This window comes from Dendrobates tinctorius, unplaced genomic scaffold (genome assembly GCF_039654945.1).
Source record: "Dendrobates tinctorius isolate UK_male_01 unplaced genomic scaffold, ASM3965494v1 ptg000077l, whole genome shotgun sequence".
Lineage (NCBI taxonomy): Eukaryota > Metazoa > Chordata > Amphibia > Anura > Dendrobatidae > Dendrobates > Dendrobates tinctorius.
The window spans coordinates 4,702,002-4,729,107 of record NW_027361745.1 but is presented as its reverse complement, the minus strand read 5'-3'; the positions used below and the strand labels follow the sequence as shown (position 1 = coordinate 4,729,107).

Genomic DNA, 27,106 nt, shown 5'->3' with positions numbered 1-27,106 from the left:
AAAAAGTAAAACTCATATATTCTATAGAGTCATTACAACCAGAGTGATCTATTTCACGTGTTTATTTCTGTTACTGTTGAGGATTATGGCTTACAGCCAATGAACACCCAAAAGTCATTATCTCAGTAAATTAGAATACTTTATAACACCGGCTAGAAAAATTATTTTAAAATCTGAAATGTTTGGCTTACTGAAATGTATGTTCAGTAAATGCATTCAATACTTGGTCCGGGCTCTTTTACCAACAATTACTGCATCAATGCAGCGTGGCATGGGGGCGATCAGCCTGTGGCACTGCTGAGGGGTTATGGAAGCCCAGGTTGCTTTGATCGCAGCCTTCAGCTCGTCCGCATTGTTGGGTCTGGTGTCTCTCATCTTCCTCTTGACAATACTCCATAGATTCTCTATAGGGTTAAGGTCAGGCGAGTTTGCTGCCAATCAAGCCCAGTTATACTGTTGTTTTTACACCATGTATTGGTATTTTTGGCAGTGTGGACAGGTGCCAAGTACTGCTAGAGAATGACATTTCCAACTCCAAAAAGATTGTTGGCAGAAGGAAGCATGAAGAGCTCTAACATTTCATGGTAGATGGCTGAGCTGACTTTGGTCTTGATAAAACACAGGGGGACCTACACCAGCAGATGGCATGGCTCCCAAAACCATCATTGATTGTGGAAACTTCACACTAGACCACAGCAGCTTGGAATGTGGCTTCTCCACTCTTCCTCCAGACTCTGAGGTCTTGATTTCCAAGGTCTAGTGTAAAGTTTCCATAATTAGTGATGGTTTGGGTGGTCATGTCATCTGCTGGTGTAGGTCCACTGAATTTTATTAGGACCAACGTCAGCACAGCCATCCACTTGGACATTTTAGAGCACTTCATGCTTCCCTCTGCTGACAAGCTTTTTGTAGAAGGACATTTCATTATCCAGCAGGACTTGGCACCTGTCCACACTGCCAAAAGTACCAATACCTGGTTTAAAAACCGCAGTATCACTGTGCTTAACAGGCCAGCAAACTTGCCTGAACTTAACCCCATAGAAAATCTATGGGGTATTGTCAAGAGGAAGATGAGAGACACAAGCCCCATCAACGCAGACGAGCTGAAGGCTGCTATCAAAGCAACCTGGGCTTCCATAACCCCTCAGCAGTGCCACAGGCTGATCGCCTCCGTGCCACGCCAAATTGATGCAGTAATTGATCACAAATGAGCCCTGACCAAGCACTGAGTGCATTTACTGAACATATATTTCAGTAGACAAGCATTTCAGATTTTAAAACCATTTTTTCAAGGTAGTGTTACTAAGTATTCTAGTATACTGAGATAATGACTTTTGGATTTCATTGGCTGTAAGCCATAATCATCAACATTACCAGAAATAAACACGTGAAATAGATCACTCTGTGTGTAATGACTATATATATGAGTTTCACTTTTTGTATTGAAGAACTGAAATAAATTAACTTTTTGAAGATATTCTAATTTTTTGAGATGGACCTGTGCCTTTCATTTCACAGCAGTCAGTGAGGGGGAAAGGGGAGTTGAGCTGGTTGTGATTACAAACACTTCTGCAGTTGCAGCACTCTCCTCAATGGACGGTCAGTACAGCTGTAATTCCTCCTCCCACACTCACTGCTGAGAGATGAAAGATAAAGATGTTTGTAATCACACTCTGCAGAAGATATTGGGCAGAGATCAGGACAGAGAGCAGGACGATCTATCATTACTATCATAGGAGAAAGAAGGTTATTCTGACATTCTAGAGACATGTTCCTTTTTTCCCTGCACACTCCCAGATAAAAATCTCTGGTCATGCCCAGGTGGGCTCTTCATAAATTATAACCTATATTTCTAATCTCGTATCTCCACAGTGGAGATGAGAAATCTAATATATAAAGCTCAAAGTGTGTGTGTATGTGTGTATGTATGTATGTGTGTATGTATGTATGTGTGTATGTGTGTATATATGTATGTATGTATGTACAGTATGTGTGTGTGTATGTGTGTATGTCCGGGATAGGCATCCGCATCGTCGCAGCTACAGCCACAAAATTTGGCACAGTCACACGTCTGGACCCCGAGAGCGTCCTAAGCTATGTTGTGAGGTGAAATTTTAACCCTGCGCGTTCCAATTCACCAAACAATTTTGCCCCTATCTACATACTGGGGAAAAAGTGTGTGTCAAGCCCCGCCCCTCATTATGATGTCATAATGCCCCTATTTCATACTGGGGAAGCAGTGTGTGCGTATCAAGCCCCGCCCCTCATTATGATGTCACAATGGTTGCCATGGCGACGCTGATGTCATCATAGGTTGCAAGCCCTGCAGCCGCTCATTATGATGTCATAATGGTTGACTATGGGATGGAGGATGTGTGATGGGTATATGGGCACTGGACTATGGGATGGAGGATATGTTTGACGGGTATATGGGCATGGGACTATGGGATGGCGGATATTTATATGGGCACGGGACTATGGGATGGCAAATATGTATGATGGGTATATGGGCATGGGACTATGGGATGGCGGATATGTATGATGGGTATATGGGCATGGGACTATGGGATGGAGGATGTTTGATGGGTATATGGGCACGGGCTTATGGGATCGTGGATATGTATGATGGGTATATGGGCACAGGACTATGGGATGGAGGATAATTATAATTTGCTATAACTAACCTCAGTTAGTTACTATGCCCGGGCAGCGCCGGGCTCTTCAGCTAGTTATATGATAAAAGCTGTGTTGTGTTCAGCTCTGCAGCCACTATTCCATGATGAGTCCGGTTTATCATGGAGAAACTGGTAAAAGATTCTCTTTAAGGAGGAAGCAGATAATTTACCAAAACCACAGAGAAATTTCTACATTTCTCTAATACAAATATGGGACGTCCTGATAAATGCATCAATTACTGGAGGTAACGGGATAAGAAATGTGTAAATGTTTCTTTCATACACAGGTTGATAGAGAATCTTGCATCTTACTTTATAATGGTTTCTATGGGATTAATGTACAGAATTAGTCATTATTATCAGTGGTTCCTCATATTGGGCAGTCATTCCTTTCTTTTTCCGAGCAGCTCCGTTTTTTTATTCATTTCAGATTTAAACAAAATAATAAAGCATTTAGGGAAAAACACACAACCTAAAAGTCCAGCACTGGAAGCCATCACTGCAAATATCTCCACAGCCACCATGGTCTTCCCTCTGGTGCTCAGATAAGCCGGGATCATGGAAATCCAGACACTGAGGAACACCAGCATGCTGAAGGTGATGTACTTGGCCTCATTGAAACTGTCCGGTAATGTCCTCACCAAGAAAGCCAGGACAAAGTTCACAGCTGCCAGGAGCCCCAGATAACCCAACATGGAGTAGAACCAGATATCTGAGCCTTCATTACACTGAATGATGAGAATCCCAGGATAAGACTCAATGTCCAGGTCTTGGAATGGGGGAGAAATAGACAACCAGAAAACACAGATTACAACCTGAAGGGATGAACATGACAACACTATAGTATAGGGCAGTTTGACATTCAGCCATTTTCTCCAAGTGCTTCCAGGCTTGGTGGACTTAAAAGCAACACAAACCATGACAGTCTTGGCGAGAAGTGAAGAGACGGCTACTGAGAAGAAAAATCCAAAACTGGTTTCACGTAATCTACAAGTTACATCATTGGGACGACCAAGGAACAAAAACACAGAGAGAAAGCTGAGAAAGATGGAGACCAGGAGGAGGTAACTCAGGTTCCGGTTATTGGCTCTCACAATAGGAGTGTCCCGGTAGGAAATAAATATCCCAAATGTGAAGCCGGTCACAAGACATCCGAAGACCGAGATACAGGAGAGTACAGAAGCCATTGTGTCATTCTGGTAAGAGATGAATTCCATCACTTTAGGCAGACATTGGTCTCTCTTCTCATTTGGCCATTTGTCACTTTGGCATTTCATGCAGCTCTCGCTGTCTGTAGGAAAATTTCACAATGTGTTAATTTATTGTGGGAAGAATAACTATCTGTTATCTATCTATTATCTATTATCTATCTTTCTGTCTGTCTCTGAATCTATTATCTGTCTATCATCTATTATCTATCTTTCTGTCTCTCTGTGAATCCGCCTAATATCTTTCATTCCCTCAATGTTAGATACAGATAAGTTTTATTGGATGGACTAAATGCACATCGCCGGTCACATCTCTCTCAGTAGAAGCATGAAATCTCAGGTGTTTTCTCCATGCAGGGTCGCCGTCTCCTTTTTTTCTGGACAAATTGGACAAAATACAAAGACAGACAAAACTTTTTTTAGAGCACACAACCCTTCACACCCTCACAATAAGGTCCTGGGATCACAAAGACATTGAAATTAGACAGTTTGTTCAGTAAGATAGACATTTTTTGGCCGCAGCGATAAAACACAGATAACATGTTACTACTTAGGAGCCCGGCGTCACTGCAGCCAAACACAGAGCTCAGCGGCTTGTGCCATCTACTGTGTGCTGGACCCGAGGAAGATGAGCTCTGCTTGTTACTTTACAGAAAACACCAAGAAGAACCCGATATACCATCCATTTGATGAATATTATTAATATTTTATTGGTATCACAGGTTAAAAAACAATTTAAAAATCAATGTCAGATATATTATCCATTATAGCAGTATACATAATAAGGATGAAAATTGTCCATTTGTATATCTAATATATAAAGCTCAAACTGTGTGTATGTATCTGTGTATGTATGTATTTGTGTATGTATGTATGTGTGTGTGTGTGTGTGTATACGTGTATGTATGTATGTATGTGTGTATGTATGTACACGTGTATGTGTGTGTATGTGTGTGTGTCCGGGATAGGCATCCGCACCGTCGCAGCTACAGCCACAAAATTTTGCACAGTCACACGTCTGGACCCCGAGAGCGTCATAGGCTATGTTGTGAGGCGAAATTTTAACCCCGCGCATTCCAATTCACCAAACAATTTAGCCCCTATCTTCATAATGGGGAAAAGTGAAAGGAAAAGTGTTGGAGGCAAATTGACAGCTGCCAGATGTGAACAAGGGGGACTGAAATAATGAGAGCGATGGCGCCAAAGAGTATATACCGTACAGTTGCTAAGGTGGGGCTTTGACATGGGATACTCACCACACATGGGGATATGAACACACACACAAAATGCGCCAAACACTACCACGTGCTTCACCACATATACCACCCTCAGCACACATTTCACCACACACACACCAACCTCGCCACATAAAAGTCCAAACACAAAAGTCGCCACTCAAAACTCGCCATGCCGTCCCAGAGCTGTTTAAAAGATGAAAAATGAGCTGTGATTGGTCGCTATCAGTAACAGTTTTCTTTGTAGACAGTTGTGGTAATGAAGGCCGATTATTCTTATCATTTCTATGGTGTTATCGTCCTTCTGTAAAGCTGGAAATAACACAATGTATTACCGTGCCAACACAGACCACCCTCTGACACAGACTGCAGGGGGAGCCCAGTATCACACAGGAGAGGATTAGATACACGGCTCAGCAGTCAGTATCACACAGGATAGGATTAGATGCACAGATTTTATGTGCAATATAATCATTATAATTTGTTATAACCACAGTTGGTTACTATGCCCAGGCAACGCCGGGCTCTTCAGCTAGTATAATAATAAATGTGGATATCATGGACAGGTATCTATGAATTAATACAAAAATATTATTCTGTTTTTTAAATATTACAAAAAATCTTATCAAAAAATTGTGCAAATAAGCAAAATACAAAATGTGCCAAAAAAGATATATATCCTAAATTGTAATAAAGTGACTTACAAGAAAGTGGCTCCTGGTCTCCTGGACAAGCACCCTCCCCAACACGCGTTTTGGCAATTAGCCTTCGTCAGGGGGTGGCGCTAGTAGGAGAGAGGAAAGTAGTTATGCAATAGAGGGCCAATCCAACATGGGGGTGTGAAAGGAAACAGCCAATCAGAAGAAAACTGTGTACGGAAGAGGTTTGACGTGCTGAAATCACATAGAGACACTCAGTGCTGCGCATATCACCAGTATACTGTGGGCATAGGATCAAAGAGTCTATTGCACAGGACCGGAAATAGTTCACATGATGCTGATCATGTGACACAGCGTCATCTTACCAGTAGACGGCGTCCTCTGTTGTGAGATGGTTTTCAATAGCGCAGGACAGGAAGTCAGTAACAAACGCTATGATGATATGATATGTTGTGATCACAACAGAAAGGAGCGTCCTTAGTAACACGGAGGATATTAGAGTGCACCACTGAGCGCGTATGTGACGCGCCCACGGCAGGAAGCGAGGAGGAGACCATGCACGCCGCGTCATGTATCCATGGCAACAATTTAACATATAGAGACGCGACAGGGCACGGAGACCATCAACGTAACACTGCACAGCGCGCGTACCGCGATCAGGGGTGAAGTCCATCTACTGTAGGGGCTATACACACATGTCGGCAAGAAGAAAAGGGGTTAAACCTGAGGATTATTATATAAATAGAATAAATGTATCCATAGTACTAATTAATAATAATCAACAGATCTATCATATTATATACATATACGTGAATTTTAATAAATATATAGACATAGTGGATATTAATAAATTAAGAGTAAAATACATATTATGCAAAAATTGTGCACAAAAAAATTAATATATGCACATAAATATAATGCAATAATAATGTCCTTGATCTATATTACTTATCAAAAATTGGGTAATAAAAATGAAAATAAAAAAATAAAACATAGAGAATAAGTGTAGTATGTATGAACTCAAATGAGTAAACATATCTATATAGTAAATAACGTGAATAAAATTATTATCTGCATACATACATGCATGATAGCACCTACAGAATTAATACTACTACTGATACATAATATAAAATATAGAAAATATTAATGATTCTTGTCTTGAAATGCTTCATCACAGGTTTCCAGAATATCCAGGTACGTATGGAGAAGTAGGGTCTGTATCATCCATCAGAATCAATGTACATAGGAGATGTGAATTTCTTCATAATGCAAAATAATAATTAATAAAATATCTAAAAACATATATCAAAATATAACTTATTGACCGATGGTGTATATACTAAATTTATATATGTATATATTAATATATTAATATTTAAAATAACTCCTAGAAGCGAAGCATAAAGTGATTAAGTATACAATAAAATAATACAGAAATATTAAAAATATTAAAATCGGCAAAGGAATGGGGCAAAACTATTATTCTCATTTAAACCAAACAGATGCAGGGTATTCAGTGTCCAAATCCATTTTGTTTCACACTGTGCAAGTTTTTGACTGATTTTCGTGCCCCTAAAATTGGATTTGATCAAGTCTATCCCTCTTACTCTAAATTGGGAGCTGTCACAATTATGGTGGAGTTTGAAATGTTTTGGAATGGTCTTCAGGTTGTTAATACCTTTCTCATTTTCAGCTGCCTTAATCCCTAAAATGTGTTCCCATGTCCTGATTTTCTATTGTCTTGCTGTTAGACCTATATGTATCTGATTATGGGCATGTGGCAAAGTATACCACCAAGATATATGATGTCTGATCTTATAGTTACAGGTGTCATCTTGATTGAAAATACTACTTGCCCGTTCCGTATTTGGACAAGCCACACAATTACCACTTGGGAATGATCCCATATTTGTCACCGGAAATTTGTCCAAAAAAGTTTTGGTTTGGGCATGTAGTGACTCTTCTCTAGATAATCCCTCAGGTTATCAGCACAACGGAATGTTATTTGTGGCCTTTTTGGTCAGTATGTGGCCAACATGGAATCTGCACGTAAAATTGGCCAGACTCTATTCAGACATTCACGGATGGATTCAGACTGGGCATTAAATTTTGTAAAAACCGCACTTTATCAGTTGTTTTATGTGATTTATTAGAGTATAACAATTCATTTCGTGTGGAATTTTTCGCTCTCAGATATGGCCGTTTGACAACCTGACGGCTGTAACCACGATCATAAAATCTATTCTTGAGTACTTGTGCTTGATTTTCAAAATCATCATTGAAACAACAGATTCTTCTAAGTCTAAGAAATTGACCAATCGGTACGGACTTAACAGCCGACTGAGGATGGGCAGATGTGGCATGAAACAAGGTATTTACGGGCGTTGGCTTCCGAAAAATATTAGTCTGTAAAACATTATTATCATCTCGCCTAATTTGGACATCCAGGAAATCAATGACATGGTAATGTGAGGAATATGTCAGAAGAATATTCTTGTTACTAGATTGTGGCCCGATGCTATCGCATCGGGAGGATGCGATAGCATCACACCTCTTGCCATGTTAACCCTCAACACACACACTCCTCAACACACACTCCTCTCACCTTTCACCATCTCCACTCACTCTTTCACTCCACATACGACCCCTTCTCTCACTCCGTCTCTTATACTCACGCCGTCATCGCCGCTGCTCCACGATCCCCGACATCTTCTTCCGCCGGCGCCATCCTGGATCCAGACGTTGTCCACGCCGGCGACATGTTCTTGCGGCGACGCCATCTTGAGTATTGTGAAATCCCGCGATAGTCAAGATAGCGTCGCCGGAAGAACACGTCGCCGGCGTGGACGACGTCGGGATCCAAAATGGCGTCGGCGAAATCTCACGAGTTTTCGCCGACGCCATTTTGGATCCCGACGTCGTCCTCGCCGGCGACATGTTCTTGCGGCGACGCCATCTTGACTATCGCGGGATTTCGCCGATCCAAAATGGCGTCGCCGCAAGAACATGTCGCCGGCGTGGACGACATCGGGATCCAAAATGGCGTCGGCGTAATCTCGCGAGATTTCGCCGACGCCATCTTTTTGGATCCGAGTCGTCCACGCCAGCGACATGTTCTTGCGGCGACGCCATCTTGAATATCGCGGGATTTCACGAAATCCAAGATGGCGTCGCCGCAAGAACATGTCGGTGGCCTGGAGAACGTCTGGATCCAGGATCGCGGCGGCGGAGGAAGATGTCGGGGCAGCGACGATGACGGTGTGAGTATGAGAAACGGAGTGAGAGAAAGGAACATATGTGGAGTGAAAGAGTGAGTGGACGTGAGTGGAGGTGAAAGGTGAGAGGAGTGTGTGTTGAGGCGGTGTGGTGTGTTGAGGGTTAACATGTGCGTGTGTGTGGTGACGTCACCGGTTACAACTGGACGGAAGTTGTTACAACCGGAAGCTGCTTAGGGCATTTATTATTATAGATTGTTGTTAAGCTCTGAAATGAACACAATGAGTTCATCAGGTGTCCCTTGCCAGATGAAGAAGATGTCGTCGATGAAGGATCCGCAGCAGGCTTCGTCATCGCAGCAGCGGTTATCTGGCAGGGCTGTAGCTGTCCAAAAACGTGGTAACATAGTAACATAGTTTTGAAGGCTGAAGGAAGACCTTATGTCCATCTAGTTCAGCCTATTTTTAGTGCAGCTGTTCTGCATTGTTGATCCTGGGGAAGGCAAAAAACCCACAGAGTAGAAGCCAATTTTATCCATAGGGAAAAAAATTCCTTCCTCTAAGCTGGGTCAACCATCTACCTATAATATTCTGTTATTCGTAACCTTCTATACTGTTACTCACAAGAAAAGCATCCATTCCTTTCTTAAATTCATTCAGTGAGTTGGCCATCACCACTTCCTCAGGAAGAGAATTCCAGAGCCTCAATGCTCTTACCATGGAGAACCCTCTTCTATGCTGGTGGAGAAATTGTCTTTCCTCCAAACAAAGAGAATGCCCCCTTGTTCTTGTCACAGTCCTTGGTACAAACAGTTCATTGGAGAGATTCCTGGATTGCCCTCTGATATACTTGGGTCGCCCTCCCAGGGCTGTGGGGTACTCTTTACCGGGCCGGTGTCAGGGGGATGTGTTGCGGTGGCGGTGACCCGGTCTGTGGCCCTAGGCGCCCAAGCAATGGTGGTTTAATGTAATGGCTTAGATGAATAGTTCGTGACGCCACCTGTGGTGTTTGGCAAATGAGATGTTAGGCCAACGCTGCATACAGATCCGCTGGGACTGATGATATGGTGCAGCAAAGATGGTGTAGTTCCCCACAGGTGGAGCTGTAGTCCCAGGGCAGTGTAGATGCGATGTTGGAGGAGAGGCGCAGGCAGTGTGGTGCTGATACTCAGATGTAGCAGTGCTGGTGGTGTTGGCGTGAGAATAAGCGGAGGACACCAAGGCTTTTAGTTCCAAAGCTTTACTCACAGTTCGTTGTGCACACAGGTGCCTGCCTCCGTACCGTGTCCTCCGGGGCAGAGACTCAGCCAACCTTCAGGCAAGATGGAATGCTCCCTTCCAACACTCCGCCAACATGTGCCTCTCTCAACGACTCCTCCAATGCGCCTTTAAGTGTGAAGCACTCCAGTACTTAGTTACCCTGACATGCCTCCTGACAGATGTTACTAGAACTCTACTTGCACAGCAGACAGCTGTAGCCTGCTTCGGGGACGCCTCACTCCCGGCTCTCTATCCACGTTGCTGTTGTGCCCTCAAGTCTTAGTTGGGAGTAGTGCATTTACAGCCAACTACTCCACCGGTGTCTGCTGCAGAACCATAGGTGTCCATACAACCTCAGAGACCGGGCCCCGGCCTTGCGCTGGAACCTGTAGGCAGGGTTCTCACTCCAACCCACGTCCTCTCTGTTCCCTTCTCCCTCTCTCCTATGGAAGCTTAGATTACAGTTCTACGTCTCTCTCTTTCTTGTCCCCTTCTCGTGCCAGCTTGCTCAGATCACTGAGGCAGCTGCAGCTCTCCTTCTTCTATCCCTCTTCTAGGGATCTCCTTCATCTCAGACCAGTCCTCAGACTCTCCTGACTGACTGTCTTCCCGACTGACCTCCCGTCAGACTGACCTGTAATTCTACTCTTTCCCCCTCTTTTATATCTAACTCCACCCACCTCCCAGCATGTCCAGTGTTCCAAGCAGGGAACCACCAAGGGTGCTCCCAGAGAATCTAGGTGGAAAAGGGTCACCCTCAATGTGGATGTGCTGAACTACCCTGCTATGTGGGATGCAGGTGTGGAGCGTGGTCAGGAGTTCCCACCTTACCTGGACGGTGGGGCACTACACCTTAGGAGAAGGTGCAGTACCTCTGTGGCGACTGAGCCTCAGGGGAGCCACATACCCCCCCGTTAAACACAGCACATCCACGGGCTGCAAGGTAAACAGAGTTAACAGCAAGGAAACATACAAAAATTTTGCAATGCAGAACAAACATTTCTTATACTAATCTTCCTAGTATAGGAGGTACTCATTCTTGAATATTACCAACAATTCTTATCTAGCTATCTTGCAGTGTCCTTTTCTTTGAGGTAGACATCATTCTTCGAAAAGCGTCCATGCAAAACACTATCTTCGCAAAGTGTCCTTATGTAAAACATTATCTTCGCAAAGTGTCCTTATGTAAAACCAAGAGAGAGCACCTAAAGTGGTGCAAACTATTTACAAGAAAGTTTGTGATACACTCCAAGTTCGTGATCACTGTAGTTCAAAGTAGAAGAAGCTGCCAATCAAAAACTAGGCAACAACAGGAAAAACATGATAAAAAAAATAGGGCACAACTAGTGCAACAAAACCCTCCTGGGTAACGAGATCATTTTCTTTTAGACTAATTGTGGTCCCCTCCTGGGCTGAAAAATGCATTGACTTCCCGCAGGTACTCTTCTTCCCAAGGGGTGAAGTTGGTGACCTCCAGTACCTTTGATTTAGGCTGCTTCCAGGGAAACTGTTCTGAATGGCACTGCCGAGCTGGTGCTGGTACAGATGCAAGTGTAGCCGGTTTCCTGGAAGCAGGTACCTGCACAGGATTAATGGCAACTGTGGGTGGAGGAGCAACAGGCCGCTTCTTCTTGTAGCTCTCAATAAGCTCTTCTGGGACACGGCATATATTCAGGGCGTACCACCCCCTGAGCCCCTCATGTCAGGTGAAAGTCACATAATCCCCTGGGTGCAGGTTCCGGGCCGGGTGTCCCTTGTGCAGATGGGACTCTACGTCTCTCCAACTAAAGAACAGGTTGGCGATCCGTTTGGTATCCGAGATAAACCTGAACCCCCACACCTGGTTCACATTGAGAACCTGGCCCCATCCGGCGGCATCCCGGGGACCAAAGTAACCGGCACGGGTTTTCTCCTTGCGGTCAAAGTCAGGGCCTAGTACAGCCAACTTGTGCTGCTCCCTCGCACGGTGCTCGGCTGCCAGCTGCCATATGGTGGCTCGGCATTTTGCCTAGTTCTCTTCATCCTCCTTTTCCTCCCGGGCCTGCTCCAAGCTGGTCTTATACTGCGATGCCACCATCAGGGGTTCCGGTGCTCCCCCCGGGGACTGGCTTCCCGATCCCACTCCAGATCCAGCATGACCAGGCCAGCTGCTGCAACCGTGGTACACCCCAGGGCCTTCCCAGGTAGAGGGACATCTGACGTACCTGGGGCCTCCTGGCGGTGCGGCCTCTGCTCCGGTACAGGCTTGAGAGGATGGGCAGCTGCTGGAACATCCACCGGAAGAGATGGCGAGAACACCGGGGTGGTGGAGCAGTTGGTGGCTCCGGGTCCGCAGGGGTCTCTGCGGGGACCTGCGCAGCCGTGTCAGGTCCGGGCGGGAGCTCCACTTCCACTCCCGGTTCCTCCGGTAACTCCTCCGGGCAGGCGGCACTCAGCCATACGGTCAGTGTGGAAGTGTAGATCAGCCCTGCCCGGGGACAATCCGGTGTGGTAGCGGTGGGTACCGGTGAAGAGGGTCCCGCAGGTGTAGGCCCCTCCGGGGCACGCTGCCGACTCAACTTCTCCAAGGCCTCCTGCCTCAGCTGCAGACGGGTGGTCAGTTCGGTGATTTCATCCTCCAGCTGCTGGTAGTTCATTCCGGAGACGGGGTCGGAGCCATCAGCCATGGCACCAGGGAGATCCGCTTCCCCGCGCTCCGCAGGCCTCCATCCCTCTCTATCCAAAATGGCGTTCTCACATTCTTCTTCCTGCCTCGGCCCCTTTCCCGCCACTGGCTTCTTCTGCCCCTCCTTCCGGGGGCGGCGTCTTCTTCCAGCGCCTCCATACCAAGCCAGTATATGAACCCCTCGGGGGTGGGCCATTTAGCTGTCACAGGGAGGCTAGTCCTGATCTGGCACACCCCAATAAGTTTGCTAAGTTGGCAGATGAGGGGAGTGTTAGTGCAGGAGTAGCACTGCTGCAGCAAGGCATGTCCTCTGAAAGCCGGAGAAGTGTCTGCTCCAGTAAGGGGGGAAATAGGAGAGCAGGGCAGGCCAGACAGGTTTTGGTAGTGGGAGACTCAATTATTAGGGGAACAGATAGGGCAATCTGTCACAAAGACAGGGATCGTCGAACGGTGTGCTGCCTACCTGGCGCTCGAGTCCGACACATCGCTGATCGGGTTGACAGATTACTGGGAGGGGCTGCAGAGGATCCAGCGGTCATGGTGCACATTGGCACAAATGATAAAGTTAGAGGTAGGTGGAAGGTCCTTAAAGATGATTTCAGGGAATTAGGCTGTAAGCTTAAAGCAAGGACCTCCAAGGTGGTATTTTCGGAAATACTTCCTGTACCACGTGCCACGCCAGAGAGGCAACGGGAGATTAGGGAGGTTAATAAGTGGCTCAGGAATTGGTGTAGGAAGGAGGGGTTTGGGTTCCTGCAGAACTGGGCCGACTTCTCAGTTGGCTACAGGTTCTACGCTAGGGACGGGCTGCACCTCAATGGGGAGGGTGCCGCTGTGTTGGGGGAGAAAATGGCTAGAAGGTTGGAAGGGTGTTTAAACTAGGGATGGGGGGAGGGTATTCCTTTTATAGGAGGGGAAGACAGTGCAGATAGAGACCTGGGCACAAATAATGACATTGGGGGTGGAGGTGGCATGGGGGGTGGGGTTAGAACAGTTAATAATTTAAGAAAGAATAGAGGTACAGAGAGATACATAAAGTGCATGTATACTAATGCCAGAAGTCTCGCCAACAAAATGGAGGAATTGGAGTTAATGTTGTTGGAACATAATTATGACATGGTGGGGATATCTGAGACATGGCTGGATGAGAGCCATGACTGGGCTGTTAATTTACAGGGCTATAGTCTGTTCAGAAATGACCGAACAAATAAGCGAGGGGGAGGCGTGTGTTTATATGTAAAATCATCCTTAAAACCCATCCTTCGTGATAATATATATGAATCTAATGAAAATGTAGTGTCCCTGTGGGTAGAGATAAGGGGAGGGGGGAAAAATAATAAATTACTGATAGGGGTTTGTTATAAATCTCCAAAAATAATGGAAGCTACAGAGAAAATCCTCATAAAGCAAATAGATGGAGCAGCGACTCAAGGAGAAGTCATTATTATGGGGGACTTCAACTACCCTGAAATACATTGGGGAACCGAAACCTGCAGTTCCAGCAAGGGTAATAGGTTTCTGACAACGATGAGAGACAATTACCTTTCACAACTGGTTCAGGACCCAACAAGAGGGGGGGCACTGCTAGACCTAATATTAACCAACAGGCCAGACCGCATATCAAATGTAAGGGTTGGGGGTCACTTGGGTAATAGTGATCACAAATTAATAAGTTTTCATGTATCCTTTAATAAGATGTGTAGTAGAGGGGTTACAAGGACACTAAACTTCAGGAAGGCAAATTTCCAACGGATGAGAGATGATCTTGGTGCAATTAACTGGGACGATATCCTGAGACATAAAAATACACAAAGAAAATGGGAGACGTTTATTATCCTCCTGAATAGGACCTGTGCACAATATATACCGTATGGGAATAAACCTGCGAGAAATAGTAGGAAACCACTATGGCTAAATAGAGCAGTAAGGGGCGCAATAAGAGATAAAAATAAAGCATTTAGAGAATTAAAGCAAGTAGGTAGTGATGAGGCATTAAATAAATACAGAAGATTAAATAAATTCTGTAAAAAGCAAATCAAGACAGCAAAGATTGAGACAGAGAGACTCATTGCCAGAGAAAGTAAAAATAATCCCAAAATATTCTTTAACTACATAAATAGTAAGAAGCTAAAAAATGATAGTGTTGGCCCCCTTAAAAATACTCTGGGTGAAATGGTGGATGAGGAAAAAGCCAATATGCTAAATAACTTTTTTTCAACAGTATTTACACAAGAAAATCCCATGACGGATAACATGATCAGGGATAAAAATTCTCCATTAAATGTCACCTGCTTAACCCAGCAGGAAGTACGGCGGCGTCTACAAATCACTAAAATTGACAAATCCCCGGGCCCGGATGGGATACACCCCCGAGTACTGCAGGAATTAAGCACAGTCATAGATAGACCACTATTTTTAATCTTTAAAGATTCCATAATAACAGGGTCTGTACCACAGGACTGGCGTATAGCAAATGTGGTGCCAATATTCAAAAAGGGGACAAAAACTGAACTTGGAAATTATAGGCCAGTAAGTTTAACCTCAACTGTGGGTAAAACCCTGGAGGGTTTTCTAAGAGATACTATACTGGAGTATCTGGAGAAGAATAACCTTATGACCCAATATCAACATGGGTTTACAAGAGACCGTTCCTGTCAGACTAATCTGATAAGCTTTTATGAAGAGGTAAGTTCCGGACTGGACCAAGGGAATGCAGTGGACGTGGTGTACATGGACTTTTCAAAAGCTTTTGATACGGTGCCACACAAAAGGTTGATACATAAAATGAGAACAATGGGGATAGGGGAAAATATGTGTAGGTGGGTTAAGAGCTGGCTCAGGGATAGGAAACAAAGGGTGGTTATTAATGGAGCACACTCGGACTGGGTCACGGTTAGCAGTGGGGTACCACAGGGGTCAGTTTTGGGCCCGCTTCTTTTTAACATATTTATTAATGACCTTGTAGGGGGCATAGAGAGTAGAATTTCAATATTTGCAGATGACACTAAACTCTGTAGGGTAATTAATACAGAGGAGGACAATTTTATATTACAGGAGGATTTATGTAAACTAGAAGCTTGAGCTGATAAATGGCAAATGAGCTTTAATGGGGATAAATGTAAGGTCATGCACTTGGGTAGAACGAACAAGTTGTATAATTATGTGCTTAATTGTAAAACACTGGGCAAAACAGTCACTGAAAAAGACCTGGGTGTATGGGTGGACGACAAACTCACATTTAGTGGCCAGAGTCAAGCAGCTGCTGCAAAGGCAAATAAAATAATAGGATGCATTAAAAGAGGCATAGATGCTCATGAGGAGAACATAATTTTACCTCTATATAAGTCACTAGTGCGACCACACTTAGAATACTGTGTACAGTTCTGGTCTCCGGTGTATAAGAAAGACATAGCTGAACTGGAGCGGGTGCAGAGAAGAGCAACCAAGGTTATTAGGGAACTAGGGGGTCTGCAATACCAAGACAGGTTATTACACTTGGGGTTATTTAGTTTGGAGAATCGAAGGCTTAGGGGTGATCTTATTACAATGTATAAATATATGTGGGGACACTACAAAGACCTTTCTAATGATCTTTTTACTCTTAGACCTGTGACGGGGACAAGGGGGCATCCTCTACGTCTGGAGGAAAGAAGGTTTAAGCATACTCACAGACGCGGATTCTTTACTGTAAGAGCAGTGAGACTATGGAACTCTCTGCCATATGATGTTGTAATGAGTGATTCACTACTAAAATTTAAGAAGGGACTGGATGCCTTTCTTGAAAAGTATAATATTACAGGGTATATACACTACTCTCCTTAATATTGCGCTGATCCAGGGAGCTAGTCTGATTGCCGTATGTGGAGTCGGGAAGGAATTTTTTTCCCCAATGTGAAGCTTACTGTTGCCACATGGGTTTTTTTTGCCTTCCTCTGGATCAACATGTTAGGGCAAGTTAGGATAGGATATGGGTTGAACTAGATGGACTTAAAGTCTCCCTTCAACCTTAATAACTATGTTACTATGTTACATAGTAATTCAGGCAGGGAAGGCCCAATACTCTTCGCGGTCTTTTCTTAGGACATCCCATCTCTTCTCGCCCTTCTTCTCCACGCCAGCGGCCATTTTTATGGTTCATGTCACAGTCTATTAAATTGGGTCTTCTACACATTTTCAAAAGTTTAATAATTTTCAGGCGCACAGAACCTGATGGTATCGGGTCTCATCATCCTGTTCGTGACGCCAAATTGGGTCGCCCTCCCAGGGCTGTGGGGTACTTGGTACCAGGCCGGTGTCAGGGGGATGTGTTGCGGTGGCGGTGACCCGGTCCATGGCCCTGGGCACCCAAGCAATGGTGGTTTAATGTAATGGTTCAGATGAATAGTTCGTGACGCCACCTGTGGTGTTTGGCAAATGAGATGTTAGGCTAATGCTGCATACAGATCCGCTGGGACTGATGATATGATGCAGCAAAGATAGTGTAGCTCCCCACAGGTGGAGCTGTAGTTCCAGGGCAGTGTAGATGCGATGTTGGAGGAGAGGCGCAGGCAGTGTAGGTGCTGATACTCAGATGTAGCAGTGCTGGTGGTGTTGGCGCGAAAATAAGCGGAGGACACTAATGCCTGTAGTTCCAAAGCTTTACTCACAGTTCGTAGTGCACATAGGTGCCTGCCTCCGTACCGTGTCCTCCGGGGCAGAGACTCAGCCAACCTTCAGGCAAGATGGAATGCTCCCTTCCAACACTCCGCCAACATGTGCCTCTCTCAACGACTCCTCCAATGCGCCTTTAAGTGTGAAGCACTCCAATACTTAGTTACCCTGAAATGCCTACTGACAGATGTTACTAGAACTCTACTTGCACGGCAGACAGCTGTAGCCTGCTTCGGGGACGCCTCACTCCCGGCTCTCTATCCGTGTTGCTGTTGTGAGCTCAAGTCTTAGTTGGGAGTAGTGCATTTACAGCCAACTACTCCGCCGGTGTCTGCTGCAGAACCAAAAGTGTCCATACAACCTCGGGGACCGGGCCCCGGCCTTGCGCTGGAACCTGTAGGCAGGGTTCTCACTCCAACCCACGTCCTCTCTGTTCTCTTCTCTCTCACTCCTATGGAAGCTTAGATTACAGTTCTGCTGTACGTCTCTCTCCTTCTTCTCCCCTTCCCGTGCCAGCTAGCTCAGATCACTGAGGCAGCTGCGGCACTCCTTCTTCTATCCCTCTTCTAGGGATCTCCTTCCACTCAGACCAGTCCTCAGACTCTCCTGACTGACTGTCTTCCCCGACTGACCTCCTGTCAGACTGACCTGTAATTCTACACTTTCCCCCTCTTTTATATCTAACTCCACCCACCTCCCAGCATGTCCAGTGTTCCAAGCAGGGAACCTCCAAGGGTACTCCCAGAGAATCTAGGAGGAAAAGAGTCACCCTCAATGTAGATGTGCTGAACTACCCTGCTATGTGGGATGCAGGTGTGGAGCGTGGTCAGGAGTTCCCACCTTACCTGGACAGTGGGGCACTACACCTTAGGAGAAGGTGCAGTACCTCTGTGGCGACTGAGCCTCAGGGGTGCCACATACTTGTACATATATATTAGGTCTCCCCTAAGTCTTCTCTTTTCTAGAGTAAATAGACCTAATTTTGATAACTTTTCTGGGTATTGTAGCGAACCAACTCCATTTATCATTTTAGTAGCCCGCCTTTGAACCCTTTCAAGTTCAGTAATGTCTTTCTTGAGCACCGGCGTCCAAAATTGCACACAATCCTCCAAGTGTGGTCTGACGAGTGATTTGTACAGAGGGAGAATTATGTTTTCATCTCGTGTCCCCAGACCTCTTCTAATGCACTGGGCACCCCAATTTAGCTTCTTATTGACTAAGATGCCTAAGTCTTTTTCTATGTCTGATTTCCCCAGCAGTTTCCCATTTAGTAAGTAATTGTAGCCTCTGTTTCTCCTTCCCATGTGCATAACCTTACACTTATCTGTGTTAAACCTCATTTGCCATTTTTCAGCCCAATTCTCCAATTTACTCAAATCTGTCTGTAGTTGCAAACTGTCCTCCTTTGTGTTAACTACCTTACATAGTTTTGTATCATCTGCAATACTGATATTTTACTGTGTAAGCCATCCACTAGATCATTAATAAATATAGTAAATAGTAGGGGGCCCAATACAGAACCCTGTGGTCCCCCACTAGTAACCCTGGCCCAATCTGAGTATGCACAATTAATAACCACTCTTTGTTTTCTATCACTAAGCCAGCTGCCTACCATCTACACACATTTTCCCCTAGCCCAAGCTTTCTCATCTTACTTACCAATCTTTTATGTGGGACAGTGTCAAATGCTTTAGAGAAGTCAAGATAAATGACATCCAATGATTCTCCTGGGTCCATTTGAGAGCTTACATCCTCATAGAAGCTGATCAGGTTAGTTTGACAGGAGCGATTCTTCATAAATCCATGTTGATATGGAGTTAAACATTTATTAACATTGAGATATTCCATAATGGTATCCCTTAGAACCCCTTCAAAAATTTTACCCACAACAGATGTTAAGCTTACCGGCCTATAGTTTCCAGGTTCCCTTTTACACCCCTTTTTGAATATTGGTACCACATTTGCTTGCCGCCAATCAAAAGGAACAGACCCTGTTTCTATAGAGTCTTTAAATATAAGGACTAGAGGCCTGTCTATCACATTACTTAACTCCCTTAATACCCGAGGGTGAATGCCATCAGGGTCTGGTGATTTGTCAATTTTAATCTTACTAAGGCAGTTCTGCACTTCTTCCTGGGTTAGGCAGGTAATACTTAATGGGGAGTTGACATTATCACTCTGCATTTCCCCTGGCAAATCCTTTTCTGTGTGAACACTGTTGAGAAAAAAGTATTTAAAACATTTGCTTTTCCCACATCGCTCTCTGTGATTTCACACTCATTGTTCTTTAAAGGGCCGACACCATCAATTTTAATCATTTTACTGTTCATATAATTAAAGAATACAGTAGTTTGGGCTTTGTTTTACTTTCCTTAGCAATGAGTCTCTCAGTTTCCAGTTTTCCAAATGCTAAATGTATTTGTTTTTTACACATTTTATTTTTTTCTCTATAACTTTTTAATGCTTCTTCATTGCCTTCTTGTTTTAGCTTCCTAAATGCCTTGTTCTTGTTATTTGTTGCCCTTTTTACATCCTTATTTAGCCACATTGGTGTTCTCCTGTTCCTAGCCCTTTTATTTCTGCACGGTATGGCTAGCTCGCAGTGGGGGTGTAAAACTGATTTATATACTTCCCATTTATTTTCTGTGCTCCTATTTTTGAGGACATTGTCCCAATCAATTCGGTGAAGGTCCTCTCTAAGCTGATCAAACTCTGCTTTCCTGAAATTCTGCGTTTTCGTAACCCCCTTCCAGGGCACCTTACTGAAGGACAAGTGGAGTTGTATTATATTGTGGTCACTGTTCCCTCGGTGCCATCGACTCAGACTTCTGTTATTCTATCTGGCCTGTTGCTTAACATTAAGTCCAGAAGGGCCGTCCCTCTAGTTGGGCCCTGCACAAGTGGTGACAGATAATTATCCTTGGTCACTGACAGAAATTGGTTTTCTTCCTGAGATCCGCAGGTTTCAGGTTCCCAGTCTATGTCGGGGTAGTTGAAGTCCCCCATAATAATCACCTCATTGTGATTTGCTGCTTTGTCTATTTGTTTCAATAATACATTTTCAGTGGTTTCTGTTATATTTGGTGGCTTATAACAAACCCCTATGAGGATTTTATCACTTTTCCCTCCTTGTATCTCCACCCATAGAGACTACACCTCTTTGTTTCCCTCTTGTATATCTACTCTTAGTGTGGGCTTTAAAGTGGACTTTATATATAGACAGACTCCACCCCCTTTCCTTTTTTTACGATCCCTCCTAAGCAAATCATATCCTTGCTCGTTAGCTGCCCAGTCATAGCTGTCGTCTAACCATGTCTCAGTTATTCCTACTATGTCGTATTTTTCCTCATACATTACCAACTCCAGATCTTCAATCTTATTGGTCAGGCTTCTTGCGTTAGTCAGCATGCAGGAAAGAAGTTTTGCTTCCTTTTTCTTAGCTTCCTTCTGAGTACCCTGTCTTGGGTCCTCATTACCACATCTAGTATCCTTGATTAGTTTGTCCTTCTGCTGCATGTTCTAGTCTGCTGTTTTTCCTCCCATCCCCTCTTCTTCTAGTTTAAAGCCCTCCTGATGAGTGTGGCAAGTCTTCTGGCGAATGTGTGTTTCCCAGGTTTTGTGAGGTGTATCCCATCTCTTGCGAGAAGTCCATCGTAGAGGTAATTCACGCCATGGTCCAAGAATCCAAATCCTTGCTGCCTGCACCACTGTCGTAGGCAATTGTTCACCTCTAGTATCCTATTCCATCTTCTGATGCCATGACCATCAACTGGGAGGATTGATGAGAAAACAACCTGTACGTTCCGTTCTTTTATTTTCTTCCCCAGAATTTCAAAGTTTTCGCAGATAGTTGGTAGGTCATTTCTTGTCGTTTGTGCCTACATGTGTCAGTAGGAAAGGGTAGTCGTCCTTGGATTTGAGGATAGTTGGTATCTTGTTGGCCACATCCTTGATTTTTGCTCCTGGGAGGCAGCATACTTCTCGTGCGGTTATGTCCGGCCTGCAGATACTTGCCTCCGTGCCTCTTAGTAGTGAGTCGCCCATAACTACCACTCTTCTTTTCTTTCCGGACGCACTGCTTGTTGCTCGTGAGTATTTTTGAGTGTCATTTGTTTCTGCTTTTGTAACTTCTTTTGTTGATAGTGTGTCTTCTCTTGTAGATATGGTGTCATCCTGAGCTGTGCCATTTTCATTCTCCAGCATGAGGGCTTCATATTGGTTGCTAAGCTGTGTGGGTGGTGATGACCACTTGATCCGTTTGCTTCTTTTCGTCACATGGCTCCACTTTTCAGCCTGTGTATGTGCTCTGAAGCTTTTCTCCCTTTCCGTATCCTGAATGGTTGCTTCTACTTCATCCAAGAAGTCCTCATGTTCTTTAATTACCTTCAATGTTGCTATTCTTTCTTCCAGTCCCTGCACCTTTTCCTTTAAGAGGGCAACAAGTTTGCACTTCTGACAGGTAAAGTTGAGTTTTTAGGCCGGAAGATCCGTAAACATGTAGCATGTGTTGCAGGTGGCCATGTGGATTTTCTTCTCTTCCATATTGCTATTGCTGATGCAGTCTATGATGGGTGGAAACTCGCGCGCTGTTAGGTAAAAAAACAAAAATAGTTACAGGACAGCTTGGCCAGACAGTCAAATTAGCACAGCGTGCAAGCCCTGAAAATTTATACCATAGTAGGAAGAGTGCAGTGTGACACTTTTTTGACCAAAATCCTACTGATGAGGCAAAGGTTATCTGTAAGAAGTGCGAAAGGACCTTTAGCCGAGGGAAAAATCTTCGAAATTTGAATACCAGTTGCATGCTTAGACATTTAACCACCATGCACTTGCAAGCGTGGATGGACTACAAAACATCAGGTAGCACCTGTGCGCCTGCTCCGACTGAAGGTAGCCAGCAACGCTCCATCGCTTCCCCCACTGTAAGCCCACCGGTATGCACACCACCAGCAAGAAATGCTGATATGTCATCACAAGGCCAAATCAGTCAGGGAATCACAATGTTTTTCCAACGAAAGACTGAATCTAGGCCATCATCACCACCACGATCACCTTCACCAACCCCCCTCTCAGGCCATCAGGTCCACCGCTAGTTCCCCCATATGCAGCTCTCAAGTCCAGCTCACCCTACCAGACACTCTGAGTAGGACAAGAAAGTACTCGTACTCTCATCCGCTTACACTGGCTTTGAATGCCTACATTGCCAAACTGATCTCATTAGAGATGATGCCCTTCCGTTTGGTTGAAAGCAAAGCATTCTGAGAGCTCGTGGCCTATGCTGTCCCATGCTATGACCTACCCAGTCGGCACTTCTTTTCTAGAAAAGCCTTTCCTGCCCTCCACCTGCATGTGAAAGACCGCATTGTCCATGCACTCAAACAATCAGTGAGTGGAAAGGTGCACCTCACAACAGATGCGTGGGCCAGTAGGCATGGCCAGGGCCTTTACGTGTCCATCACTATGAACTTGGTTAATGTGGTGGATGCAGGGTCCACAGGGGACAGCGACGGTGGAACAGTGCTGCCTAGCCCTCGGTATAAGAAACAGTTGGCTGTAGGCGTTCGACCCTCCTCATCCTCCAGAAGCGAAAGCTCGTCGACAGAGTGTAATCACACGAGCACTCCATCCGCAGCTGGCAGTGTTGCACACGAGGTGTCCCACTATCGAACAGCTAGAGGTAAGCGTCAGCAGGCTGTTTTAAAGATGATGTGTTTGGGCGACAACAGACACACCGTGGATTTACTGGCCGAGTACTTGCAGCGAGAAACTGAGTCATGGCTGGGCAGTCTACATCTTGAGCCAGGCAAGGTTGTCAGTGATTTTGTGGTGGCCATAGCCCTTGCAAAACTCAGACACATACCTTACCTGGCTCACACCTTGAACCTGGTGGTGCAGTGCTTCCTAAATAATTATCCGGAGTTAACAGCCCTTCTCCATAAGGTGTGAAGACTGTGCTCGCACATCCATCACTCGCCCATTGACTCCAGTCGTATGCAGAGGCAGCAGCGATTGCTCCACCTCCCCAAGCACCGCCTAATCATAGACGTTGCAACAAGGTGGAACTCCACCATGCACATGGTCGACAGGCTGTGCGAACAGAGGCAGGCTGTAATGCATTTGTGGGAGGATACACGGGCAGGTAGTTTGAGGGTGACATGTAATTGTCGGGTGTGCAGTGGTCAAGCTGAAAGACCTCTGTAAAGTCCTTCAGTGTTTTGAGGAATGCACATGGCTGGTAAGCGCAGACAGCTCCATCATAAGTATGAGCATCCCACTTATGCGTCTGCTCATGAAAACTTTGACGCACATTAAGGTTCAGGCGTCTGCAGCGGAGGAGGAAGAGGAGGAGGAGGGAAGCCTTGATGACAGTCAGCCATTGTCTGCCCAAGGAACTGTCCTGGACAAGGTGGAGGAAGAAGAGTAGGAGGAGAAGGATAAGGAGGATAATTATTTTGGGGAGGAGGATGCTTCTCGGGGGACACGAGAAAATGTTGGCTTGCCAGGGTCAGGTACAGGGTTTGTGTGTGACTGGAGGGATGTGGATTTGGCAGAAAGTGCTCCTCCACCCACCACTGTCAGTGCATCATTGACTCCTGGAACATTTCCCCATATGTGTGATTATGTATTGCGGATCCTAAAATGGGACCCCCGCATTGCCAAAATGATGAAGGATGACTACTACTGGTTGGCCAGCATCCTGGATCCATGCTATAAAGGCAAATTACATAACATCATGCCACAGGAGAACCTAGAGCTAATATTGGCGAACAAACAACTCTGGTAAACCGTTTGTTAGAGGCATTCCCAGCACACAGCAGCAGTTCAGGTTCTACCACGAGCCGTACTGGGCCAAATGGAAGAGGTGTTCGTGGTGCACACAGCCGAAGTGGCATTGGAGACAGGGGTTTCATGACCATGTTGTGAACTGATTTCTCGAGGACCGCGCACACTACTGTTAATACTGAATCGATTGCAACAGACAGGAGACGGCAGTTGTCAACTATGGTTCAAAATTACCTCTCCTCCCTTATCGATGTTCTCCCTCACAGTTCATTCCCTTTTGACTTTTGGGCCTCTAAACTGGACACTTGGCCTGAATTGGCACAGTATGCCTTACAGGAGCTTGCTTGCCCTGCTGGTAGTGTGCTATCAGAAAGAGTCTTCAGTGCTGCTGGATCAATCCTGACAGAAAGAAGGACCCGGCTGTCAACCCAAAATGTTGGTGATCTCACCTTCATTAAAATGAACCATGCCTGGGTTTCAAAGGATTTTGTACCACCTTCCCCTGATGACACATAGGTTGCCAGCAAAATGGCTCGCTTTTGTCCTCCTCTTCCTCAGCTGCTGAACGTCCAGCCTACACCTCAACATGGCCGGCGTCAGCACCTGGTGCACTCGGGCAAGTGCCGGGGCCCTGAGCAGGTGGGGGGCCCACTCGCTGTCACAGACACCGTTGTACTATGAGGGGCCCTGTGCCACTGCCGTCGCCCATGAGTGGGCCACCCTGCTTGCACAGGGCACCAGCACTTGCAATACTTACCTCTCCCTGCTCCACCGCTGTGACCTCTTCTGCGTTTCCTGACAGTGACATTCAGGTCAGAGAGCGCAAATACGTCACGTCTAGAGTTGAGCGACTTTTGCTTTTTTAGGGTAGCGTTTCGTTTCGTGAAACCCGACTTTTCCAAAAGTCGGGTCGAGCAAGATCGTACGATTATAGGGAAAAGTCGGGGTTGTCCCGAAACACGAAACCCAATGTAAGTCAATGGGGAATAAAAGTGGGCAGTGAGAGGAGGACAGGAAACACACCTACAGTGCCCATATGAATGCCAAAAGCATCAATTCTTCTTACTTAAGCTTGTCAACCTTAATTAACTTCATAATACAAGTTACGCACTGAAAAATGGGGGTTATTTGGCTAAATTTGTGGGGGGGGAGGGCTGGCTGCAGGTTTTCATGTGCCCTGGGCGAAAGAGCGCCCCTTTAACACATACCACAACTCATCATGCTCCGATACGGCAGAGAAATAGCGGTATAGTACAATGAAAAATACCTCACTTTTTACATCTCATGACGAGGCCCATCTATTTCTCCATACAAAATCATTGGTCCTATATAATGTTTGAAACAGTATATGATGAGCTCCACATAATGCTACAGTATATGTTGGTCCCCATGGATGAAGCTCCACTGTCTTATGGGCCCAAATAATGCTCCAAACATAATGGGCCCCATTTCTAATGCTCTAGTGTATAATGGGCCCTGTAAATGCTGCTCCAGCTAATGTCCACCTTTGGAATGTTCCAGTGTGTGGTGGGCCCCATCTATCATTCTCCAGAGTATACTGCTCCCCAAAAATTGCTGTCCCAACATAGAAAACAATCAAATAAGTCTCCTCGCTAGGGAATCCCTGTACTTGTCTGGACAGGTGCTGTAGCTTGCTTAACAGCTTGCCAGCCGTTCTCACGCCCAGTATGGATTGCACGTGATTACACAAAGGTTAGAAAGGGTACCGTATCCCTGGATAACATGTATGGATAGCGTACACATTCAAAATATATGTCTATACAGCATGAGGCAGGCTCAGACGGTGTTAGGCCCAGTATGGATTGCACGTCATTGCACAAAGGTTAGAAGGGGTACCGTATCCCCGGATAACATGTATGGATAGCGTACACATTCAAAATATATGTCTATACAGCATGAGGCAGGCTCAGACGGTGTTAGGCCCAGTATGGATTGCACGTCATTGCACAAAGGTTAGAAGGGGTACCGTATCCCCGGATAACATGTATGGATAGCGTTCACATTCAAAATATATGTCTATACAGCATGAGGCAGGCTCAGACGGTGTTAGGCCCAGTATGGATTGCACGTCATTGCACAAAGGTTAGAAAGGGTACCGTATCCCTGGATAACATGTATGGATAGCGTACACATTCAAAATATATGTCTATACAGCATGAGGCAGGCTCAGACGGTGTTAGGCCCAGTATGGATTGCACGTCATTGCACAAAGGTTAGAAGGGGTACCGAATCCCCGGAAAACATGTATGGATAGCGTACACATTCAAAATATATGTCTATACAGCATGAGGCAGGCTCAGACAGTGTTAGGCCCAGTATGGATTGCACGTCATTGCACAAAGGTTAGAAAGGGTACCGTATCCCCGGATAACATGTATGGATAGCGTACACATTCAAAATATATGTCTATACAGCATGAGGCAGGCTCAGACGGTGTTAGGCCCAGTATGGATTGCACGTCATTGCACAAAGATTAGAAGGGGTACCGTATCCCCGGATAACATGTATGGATAGCGTACACATTCAAAATATATGTCTATACAGCATGAGGCAGGCTCAGACGGTGTTAGGCCCATTATGGATTGCACGTCATTGCACAAAGGTTAGAAGGGGTACCGTATCCCCGGATAACATGTATGGATAGCGTACACATTCAAAATATATGTCTATACAGCATGAGGCAGGCTCAGACGGTGTTAGGCCCAGTATGGATTGCACGTCATTGCACAAAG

General features: G+C 45.3%; 1 protein-coding gene across 1 annotated transcript in view; it reads right to left on the bottom strand.

Moving 5' to 3' along the window:
• Nucleotides 1–3,058: 3,058 nt before the first annotated feature.
• LOC141096662 (vomeronasal type-2 receptor 26-like) overlaps nt 3,059–27,106 on the bottom strand; it is a 244,634-nt gene continuing 220,586 nt past the window's right edge. The window contains exon 5 of the mRNA XM_073583375.1: nt 3,059–3,966. Coding sequence (XP_073439476.1) covers nt 3,059–3,966 — 908 coding nt within the window. The remainder of the gene's footprint in view (nt 3,967–27,106) is intronic.